Consider the following 10,000-nt stretch of genomic DNA (forward strand, 5'->3'; position numbering starts at 1 on the left):
AAATTCAATTGGAAATTTCTCCAAATAAATCTGTGTACATGTTGCTCCATTTCAGGGAGCTTAATACTGTTGTACATCTTACTTATATCACATGCTATACCTATGACTCCTTCACGGAATCTCAGTAAGATGCCCACCATGAAATTCAAAACCTCAGGACCCTTGGCCCAAAAGCTATTTAGAGATTGTCCCTATGTATTTGGCAGATGAATTAAATACAATTCTAAGTGGTATGGATGAAGATCCTGGCTTTAGCATTTCGAGATGCTGAAGATATGTAATAGGACCAGCATAACCTTTTATTTCATCTGGAGTTAATTTATGGGCAACATCACGTTTTATCATATCCTTTATTTAGTTGTTATTAGCTTTAGCATATTCTGGTCCAAGTTTCAGCAATCTTTTCTCAGTACTTCTTAATTTGGCAATAGCAACAGAGAAACCATTAAACCGTAAATTAGGATCCTTTACCCATGGGAATTTATTGGAACATTTTTTTTTTTCTAAATCATATTATAATCCCCATTCAATTAGGGCTTACTCTCTCTCTCCTCTAATACTATAGTTGTTGTTAACTAATGCACATTTGCCACACTTGCAATCACCACCTCTAGGGCTATACTCCGTTCCTAAATATTCCAATGTGAAAAATTGTCAATCTGAGCCTTAATATCAGATTTTGGTTCAACAGTTATATCTTTATCATATATAATACCAGACAAATGATTTATTCTGATACCTACAATATCTCTAGTACCTGAGACACACGCTATACTAGGGTGGGTACCACGAACACACATCCCAAATCGAGATTCCATAAGCTGTAAATTTTCACCTAGTTTCTTTAACTGCAGGGATTAGAGAGCAATAGTCAGTGCCTATCAGCAAATCTATCTTACCATGAGGCCTATCCAATTTGCATACATCAGTACCCTTGAAGAAATGTTTCACATGTGACAGATTAACCTTGTTTATAGATGATGTTATTTCATCTATATCATAAGCAGTAATATTCACATTATTTCCACGTTAATCAGTAAGAACTAGGTCGTATTCCTTACTGCTATATTTTACAGTTTGATCTCCTAGTTTAGTTACAGCTAAGTGTATATGCTTGCCTTTCAATCCTAGTGAGGCTGCCATATAATTTCGGATCATTGCCACATCAGCCCCAGAATTGAAGAGTGTATTTAATTCTTGATTACCACATTTAATTTTATAGACATAACTCCATTTCTTTTCAAGCTGACATATGAACTCCCAACAATCTGATTTTCATGAAGGCTCGCTTGGTGGAGCTTCCCATAAGTTTGGTTATTTGCATCAGTTGCTGAACATCTTGATTTTTTAAAACATCTCCTAGATATATGAATTCCCTTTAGACAATTAAAACAGATACCTCTTTTCTTTAGAATTCCAAATTTCTCATTATTGTTTAACTTCTGAAAGGTTACACAGTCTAAAATATCATGTCCATCTGTTCCATGATACCAACACCTGTTCAAATGTGCACCCACATTACCAAAAGTTCTCTTTTCTTCACCCTTTTCCTCTGTAAGCTTGATTACAAGGTTATTTATATTTGTTACAGCCTTCTCAACATCAGATATCCTATTCATTATTTCTGATTCTTCAGTATGGTCAGAGCTAATCCTATCTTCATTGTACATAGCATAGTTCACTCTAGCCTTAGTGTTAACAGGGTTACTTACACTGGCAATCAGATACTTAAGGGATTTATTTTCACCCAAAAGGTATTCCAGTAGTTTCTTAAATAATTCAACAGGTTTAACATTTTCTGCTATTTTGATCTATTCCCACTTCTGAGTTGGAGGCAAGAGTTTCTCTATCTGACTTGTCATATTTGCAGTATTAAGTTCTGAAGATAGACCCAACTGTTCCAGATAAAGAAAATTTTGCTCAATTTTGTCCACCATTTGGATGGAACCTAAATTATCACCCTCAGCTACAGGTTCAATTTCTCTCAAATCTTCAATTACCACATCAATTACTCGTTTACTGTCACTGTACATGTCATCTAACCGTTCAAACATTTTATCAAAACCATGCTCAGCCCCACAAATGGTGTCTAAAGCTTCGCCTGAGAGACACTAACTATATATATATATATATATATATATATATATATATATATATATATATATATATATATATATATATATATATATATATATATATATATATATATAGTTAGGTTGCATAAGTCTCACATAACCCCTTTTAAAATTACTATAGTCTTTAATTTTTCAATCAAACTTTGGTATGTCAATAGGCTTTACTTTGATAGTCCCTTTCATTTGCATCTCATCTTTAATCTGTACAAATAAAACATGGGCAGCACATTTCTTATCGTCAAGTTCCTGAATGTACATATTTGCAGCATTTAACTCTTGAGTATCATTAGTTTCATCAAGTAAATTGCAATAACTTTCATTTGCCAGTTCAACTTCCTCAAAAGCTTTAACAATAAAATTATAGTTATCTTCCAATATTTCTGATGAAACTTTATCTGGCTTAATCGTTAACTTTCCTCTGGCAGTTCCACGAAGTTGCTTAGCCTTTTTGACTAATTCTTCATCCAACCATCTACCGAAGCAGCAGAGCCTCCCATGCTGCCGTGCTGAGGCTCCTCATCGCTGAACCCCACCCTGAGTGTTGTCGAAATGTTTCAGGGGTCACCAGAAAAACACTAGGCCTGTCATAATTATTTATTTTGACCTGAAATAATATATGACATAAACAAATGTTTATCCAGAATCTTATAAATTGAATCAAAATAAACAAAATACATACCAGATCACTTTACAAATGAAATATCAAATCTCATAGTAATTAATATCATTCATATGATTTTCCCAGAAATAAAATGTGTCAAAATATTAACTCAAATTACAAAAGAAAATTAAACTTACAACACTGCCTCATCTGGTGAGCGTGAAGTATTATCCTTCTTTCTCTACTTAAAACAGATCTCCATTAATACTTTGCACTCTTCTGCTACAGATGCTTATCAATAATTCAAGCATCAAAGACTACAAGAAAAAAGGGTGGCAAAGTGTAAGTACAGTTTCAAAATATACCCTTTGAATCTGTGTTTACACCTTAAGATTCCAATGTGCTATCAAAGTTTCCCATCATGCTTAGCACAAAAAACAACATAGATATATATATAAAAATATATATATATGTATATCTCTATGTACAGATATAAATATATATATATATATATATATATATATATATATATATATATATATATTAATATGTAGTTATATATAAATATATATATATATATGTATTTATATATATAAGTATTAACCTGGACTAAGACCAATATCCAGGATTTTGGGGGCCTACTAGATCCTGTGCAGTTGGCATGTGCTTGTAGTGAAAACATCGATGTCACAGAGAGCTTTATATACCTCGGTAGTGCAGTTCATGACTCATGGATCGTGAGGTACAGTTGGTGTGACCATGTGTCCAACCAAAAGTTGCAGCATGAAACCAGTACAGGACCTGTTACTTGCACAATCCGCGATTGCCAACTCAGGCTATACGGCCACTTGGCTCTATTCCCACAGGATAACCCTGCCCACCAGGTTGTCTCTGTTCGAGACAATCCTGGATGGAGGAGGCCTGTGGGACGACCGAGGAAGTTGTGGCTTGGGCAGATCGATCAAACCTGGCATGAGAAGCTAGAGATGGGCCAGGCTCCTGCCTGGCAGCTTGCCATGAGGGACCCTCATAGGTGGAAGTGAAGGGTGGATACAGTTATGTACCCCTGTCAGCATTAGTTCCCAAATGATGAATGATGATATATATATATATATATATATATATATATATATATATATATATACATATATGTGTGTGTTTGTGTGTGTATTATATATATACATATTAGATAATATATATACATATATATATATATATACATATACATATTAGATAATATATATACATATATATACATATACATATTAGATAATATATATATATATATATATATATATATATATATATATATATATATATACATACACATTACATCTACAGAATATATTTTTAACCCAATGCCGCATAGGGTAGTAAGATAGAACTGAAACTTGGAAGCATGATGTGGACTTTTTTGTTTTTGTTGCACCACTCTTTCTGTCTGCAGATTATTTCTTGTACCAACAACAGCAATTTTCTGTCCTCTACAAGAATATCATCTTCAACTTCGCCTTGGTTAGTACTTCCATACCATAAAGATTAACCATAACTTTTTGTCCTCTATAAGAATATCATTAGTGCATCCATATCATGATTAACCATAAAAATTAACAATTTTCACAAGTGCATTCAAGTACATAAAATTGTTGACATACCACAGGAATAAGTTATGTGGTCAATGCAGTACTTGATACAACACTGTGAACAATGTGAGTGACTTAGAAAAATCTGTTACAGTAATATATCTAAATACTTATTAAAGGTACATATAAGTGCACTCTGTTTTTCACTTTCATGCAGTTAATTACCCCACGTAGAATGATAATATATCACTTCCTTTAAAACAAAGTGTGTTGATCTATACTTCAACCAAATAATTTTAATAATCCACCATATCCTTTCCTCTCCCTGTTCTTACCCCCTTCCCAGCAATGCACTTTTCTTTCAACTTTTTGTTCATCTATTGTCTTTGTACAGTTGTATTCTGAACACATACTGTAACATTTGCCTTACAGCATAAGCACTGATACTGCAAACAATGGTTAATCTCTACAGTATGGATGCACTAAGCTAGGGCAAATTGATGATGAAATTCTTGTAGAAGACAGAAAGTTAAGTCTTTCATACAAGAAATAATCTGTAAATGCAAATAGTAGTGCCACAAATAAAGGGAAAAGATTGAGGAAAGTGCCACTCACAGCCTAACTCTAGCCAGTGCTACCAAGTTTTAGCTCTATCTTGCCATGAATACTGAGGTAAAGACCGTGTTTCCGTGGGGGGGAATGGGGGACAGAGCCCCCCTTCAACCTTCCCTTTTGGCAGTGCTTGAAGGGCATGCCCAGACACAACAACTTACACTGTTGCATAAATTTTGTAAAGTGCAGTTGGGGACTCAGTCTCTTGTGAGTGCATCCTTACTGTAAAGAATTACCCAAATAATATCTTAGTCATGGACAAACTAAGCTCAAGCAAATTGGAGATGATCTTGTAGAGGACAAAAAGTTGCAGTTATCTGTACAAGAAATATTAGTTAATTCTTTAGTTGACACATCCATCCAATCAGGGAATCTTCCTTCTTTCAATTATAAATGCTGTAATATGCACAAAACTCTTATTTGCAATCGCAAATTATATATATGAAAGTACTGGTGATGTTTCCCGTTTACTAAGTGACCACACACCTTTGAGATTAAGTCAGATATGTAACAGCAAATATAGAAGAATAGAACCCTCAAAAAGACAAGAGAAGCTTAGTACACACAATAATAGAAACCTATAAAGAATTAAAAATTACAATAAAAACAAAAACATGATCAAACATAACACCTATTCCACCATGGTTTGATATTTCTAGAAATATAGAAACAAATTTCATACAAGACCTAACAAAAAATGTACCTGAACAAATAATTAAGGCTCAATTTTTTAAGATGGAAAACACAAGACATTTAAATTATAAAAAAAATATTCACAGGCAGATCAAAATTAGACATGAATTCAACTTCTGCTGCCATATATATGCAAGACAAAAACATAACAACAATATGAAAATTACCTGATGAAACAGAAATAATAGAGGCAGAACTTTTTGCAATAAAACAAGGAATTACCTATATCCAAAACAACATATTGGTAACATCAGTAATATTTTCAGATTCAAAATCAGCTTTACAACTACCATCAAACTTAAAACCTAAAAACTATAAACACATTATATTTGAAATACAGGCAATGATCTACACACTTACAAACCAAATTCAGATACTTACAGTACAGTGGATACCATCTCACAAAAACACAAGGGGTAATGAAATAGCTTATCAAGCGGCAAACAAAGCGCATAACATAACTAATCTCATAAACATACATGAGGACAAGAAAAAAAAAAGATAAAACAAAGAATAAAAAAATCTAAGAAATGGAAAACACACTTAAATACAATCCTAAACACAAAAAGCTACCTTCTGAAAAACACAGAACCCCAACCATGGACAAGATCAAAATGCAGAAAACTAGATGTATGTAACCATAATTAAAACAACACATACAAGACTGAACCGGCACTTACACAAAGTAAAAATAGTTTTGATGGTGTCATTACCAAAAAGAGAGCGTAGAACACATAATACTACAATGTCGAAGATTCCATTCTCAGAGAACAGAGCTGATAGAAGCTCTGAAAAGAATCCAAATAAACAACCCTAATATAGATTTATTATTCACAGATGCTGATCTCTCACCAATAAAGAAGTACTACCTTTTAAGACACACCAAAATATTCTTGAAGAAAGCAAAATTATAATATAAGAAAAAAGAAAAAGAAAGAATATAGCTCCAGGAGATATAGACTCTACATGAGTCTAAAACCCTATAAAAGAAGAAAGAAGAAGAAGAGATTAAGCCCTATAACTCCAACCATTCCGGGGAAATCCATAATAATTGCCAGATAAACTAGATACGTTCCTAAGCTGGGGGCTTCACCCCAGACCCCCATCTCATCACCATATTTCCCTATCATGGGCTTCAACCTCAGACCCCCAACCAATTACCAAGGACTTTTCACACAGAATTTGTTGCAATCTATTTTCTTAATTCTTACATTACTTTTCGCCTATGCAGATTATTTCATGAATTAGTATTATTTCACTTATTAGTGTAGTTTCTCTTTCACTGATATAGTATCATTACATTTTCCTGTAAATGTATACCAAAATAATGCGATTTTCTGTCACTCATCAACTGGTCTACTACAAAAATATGTGCGCGAAGCAGTTATAATGTGGAGCACAAAATGCTAAGTGCCTGCGATTCTATCTTCTAATTCAAAACATTGTGTCTTGTCTTGCCTGAATATTAACCTGTGTACTTGTTGTCACCCTTTATAATGGGTTTAGCACATGAAATTGCTAAATGTTCTATACAATTTTATTGAATTTATGGGTGTTCAGTCCCTTGGTCTTGTACATAGTGCTGCTTATCAACACACGCTGCATTAAACCTACAAGATCAACTATTGGAATTAACAATAAAACTTGAAGTTACCTGAGCGTAAACAAGGAGCCCTTTGGCACTCAATCAGACGATGATTTTCCGCTTCCTCCACCGTACCTTTCTTCAGTGTCAGAATGTGTTAACTGGAAACTGAATCGTGTCATGGGTGACAGAGCTCGGTCAGCTGTCTTCAGCCATGAGGAAAAGCCCTGGCCAGTGCAGGCAGGCGCAGTGTCGCGTCAGTGTGACCAGTCTACCTGTACGTCTGTGAAGTCGGAGATTATTCAGAGGTGGCTTCAGCCCATAAGGTATTCTAAATTTAGGTATTTCAACTTCCAGTCTCTCGAGTCCAGTCGAACTACAGCTGTTTTTTTTCAGCAGACTGTCACCTTTTCATAAAGTATATTTTCGAAAAATCCTAAAATCCTAAAACCTTTTCCCTTTCCAACATCCGTATTTTACTTATAAATGAGCAAAAAATCATGTAAACTAAGAAATTGGCGTCAAATAAATTTTACAAAAATATCCCTGTGTCAAAGCGGCTCGCTGGTGACATAAGGGAAAATCAGCGATTGTGCGATTCTGGCAACACTTCCAGACCTGTCTGGTAAACCAAACACAACCCAATATCATTTTCCAATTTCTGCTCTCCATGTTGGTTTTAGTGTTAGAATGGCGGCTAGAACAAGTGTATCAACAGACGAAAGTACAGAAGTAAGGGAAAAAGAAGGCGACTTTGTATTGCAGAGAACTCAAGGTAAGTCCGACTGTCATAAACGACACATCGGAGCAGACGATGCAATCAGCTGATTTGGGTTGATTTCATGTTTTAATCAGTATCTCCCATGCTGTCAGTGTCAAGCAGTGTATAAATCCTCTACGTAGATATGAAAAGGGCACTTTGTAGAAAATTTGAGAGAACAGTGAAAATTTGCATTAATTGCTGTTCATGCAATGAATCGTCTTAATCGTTTATAATAAAAGTTTACGCAACCATAAAACCCAAAACTACGAAAAAATATTTAAAAGTGGAGAAAATGCGCAGTACTTGTGTTAATTTCTCATGTGGGATTTTGAAATACAGGGAAGTACTTAAATCAGCTGTCAGAAAATACGGCTGAATTCACGACCTGTCAGTTGACATTACATAAGTTCACAGTTAAACAATCTGCCTGATGTTGATTATAACTATAATTTGGGAATATGCTTTCATGGCAAAACACATCTGTCCGAAGAGAATCGCAGTGTTTCTGCTTGACATTGCTTGAGTCTGAGCCATTCTGCGCATGTTTGCGCCCGTGTCAGCCCCAACATTAACCGTTGTTATTTTGTTCAGTGACATTTATACTGACCGCAGATGGTTTACTTGATACCACTGACATTAATACAAGCAATTGATAGTTTACGGTCTCGTTAGTTTTTAGTTTTTGATACCATCATCAGTAACAATACTAACATCAATGAGTATTATAATTCATTCTGTATTTCTTGGCGACTTTATAACTATCCAAGTTTTCCTAGTATTTTTAAGTAACGTTCATCATATGTAGTCTTTAGTAGCCTTGGGGATAGTATCGTATCAGCCTCTCATCAGAAGGGTCGGCGCATCGCCTCCGGTCAAGCGTCAGAAGCTTCACCTGTCGTCTGGAGGCACAGGCCCGACCCCCCCCCCCCCCATAGGCATAGCCCGAGTCGTAGAGCAAGAAAGTACCAACGTGTTGGATGAACTTTTCCAAGGCTTGGGAGGGATTCAAGGTTTCTGCAACGCGTTGTGGGAAATTCACGTCATCTTAACCTAAAAATGTTACTAGAGGCCCACCTCGTGTCTATTGAGATTCCTTTTTTCACCAGAGAAGCTTAGCCGTGCCTATATTTTACAACGGAAATGTGTTAAATGTTTTTCTAGGTCGTTCTGTGTCTAGAGATCAAAGAAACAAATCATTAACACGGTTTGTTTCGTTTTTGATAGTCATTAGAAATATCTGGAAACTTTTCCTCGCAAACACACGGTCTCAATTCATTTCTTCGATTTTGTACATTGTCAATAGCATATGTATATAAAGTTTGAACTTGTAATTTGGCTTTGATAGCAATGAATATTATGAATTTTAAGTGAAATCTTGTAAAGTGAATCAAGTTTAATGGACATGCTTATAGAAAGGTAAAATATATATCTTGCCTCGCCAGAGAAGCCTTTCCGTACTTATATTTATAACGAAAATATAAATATACTCTGATCATTCTGTATCCAGAGATCGAAGAAACAAAATATATTAACAGATATTGTTATCGTTAATGTAATTAAGGTAAATGAACATACCCATATGAAGCCGATAAAAAGTGGGGAAAATACTATTGCTATGCGATTGCTGTAATCAGACGATGTTTTTAAATGGCATTACTAGGGAAGAGCTGACCGATTTATGTACCTTATGCTCCTTGTGCTCAACTGTATATAGTTGAAAAGAAATATCCTGTCTATTTCCATACAAAGGAGCTTATATAAATGAGACAGGTCGACAGAGAGGTGTGGTAGACGTGTGAAAGAGTGATTGTGAGGGAGAAAGAGAGAGAGGACGGAAATAGAGAGAATGAGAACAAGAGAGAGGGAGGTGATAAGAGAGAGAAAAAAACCTCAACGCTGTAAAGAGAAAAGAAAAAGCCACAGAGTTTCCAGACACAGAAAGGACAACGTTATTTTAAGCAAAATATCAATGGAATAATAAAAAATAAAATAGTAACCTAACTTTTCTGTATCAAATTCCAAGTACAA

At 34.9% G+C, this 10,000-nt stretch overlaps 2 protein-coding genes across 10 annotated transcripts in view; one reads left to right on the top strand and one right to left on the bottom strand.

Moving 5' to 3' along the window:
* The window catches only part of LOC125041936 (dolichol kinase-like), a 48,141-nt gene that overhangs the window by 35,274 nt on the left and 2,867 nt on the right, over positions 1–10,000 (bottom strand). For 4 of the 6 annotated variants that reach the window (XM_047637355.1, XM_047637354.1, XM_047637352.1 and 1 more), the window contains exon 1: positions 7,279–7,414. The exons of the other annotated variants lie outside the window; for them this stretch is intronic. The gene's annotated coding sequence lies outside the window, so the exon portion shown is untranslated. Of the gene's footprint in view, positions 1–7,278; positions 7,415–10,000 lie in introns of those variants that run through there. 6 annotated transcript variants of the gene reach the window in all.
* LOC125041935 (AMP deaminase 2-like) overlaps positions 7,393–10,000 on the top strand; it is a 120,275-nt gene continuing 117,667 nt past the window's right edge. For 2 of the 4 annotated variants that reach the window (XM_047637346.1, XM_047637345.1), the window contains exon 1: positions 7,813–7,984. In XM_047637346.1, the coding sequence (XP_047493302.1) occupies positions 7,900–7,984 (85 nt within the window). In that variant the 5' untranslated portion in view covers positions 7,813–7,899. Of the gene's footprint in view, positions 7,536–7,810; positions 7,985–10,000 lie in introns of those variants that run through there. The other 2 variants (XM_047637348.1, XM_047637343.1) reach the window with 2 other exon arrangements.

This window comes from Penaeus chinensis, chromosome 31 (assembly GCF_019202785.1).
Source record: "Penaeus chinensis breed Huanghai No. 1 chromosome 31, ASM1920278v2, whole genome shotgun sequence".
NCBI lineage: Eukaryota > Metazoa > Arthropoda > Malacostraca > Decapoda > Penaeidae > Penaeus > Penaeus chinensis.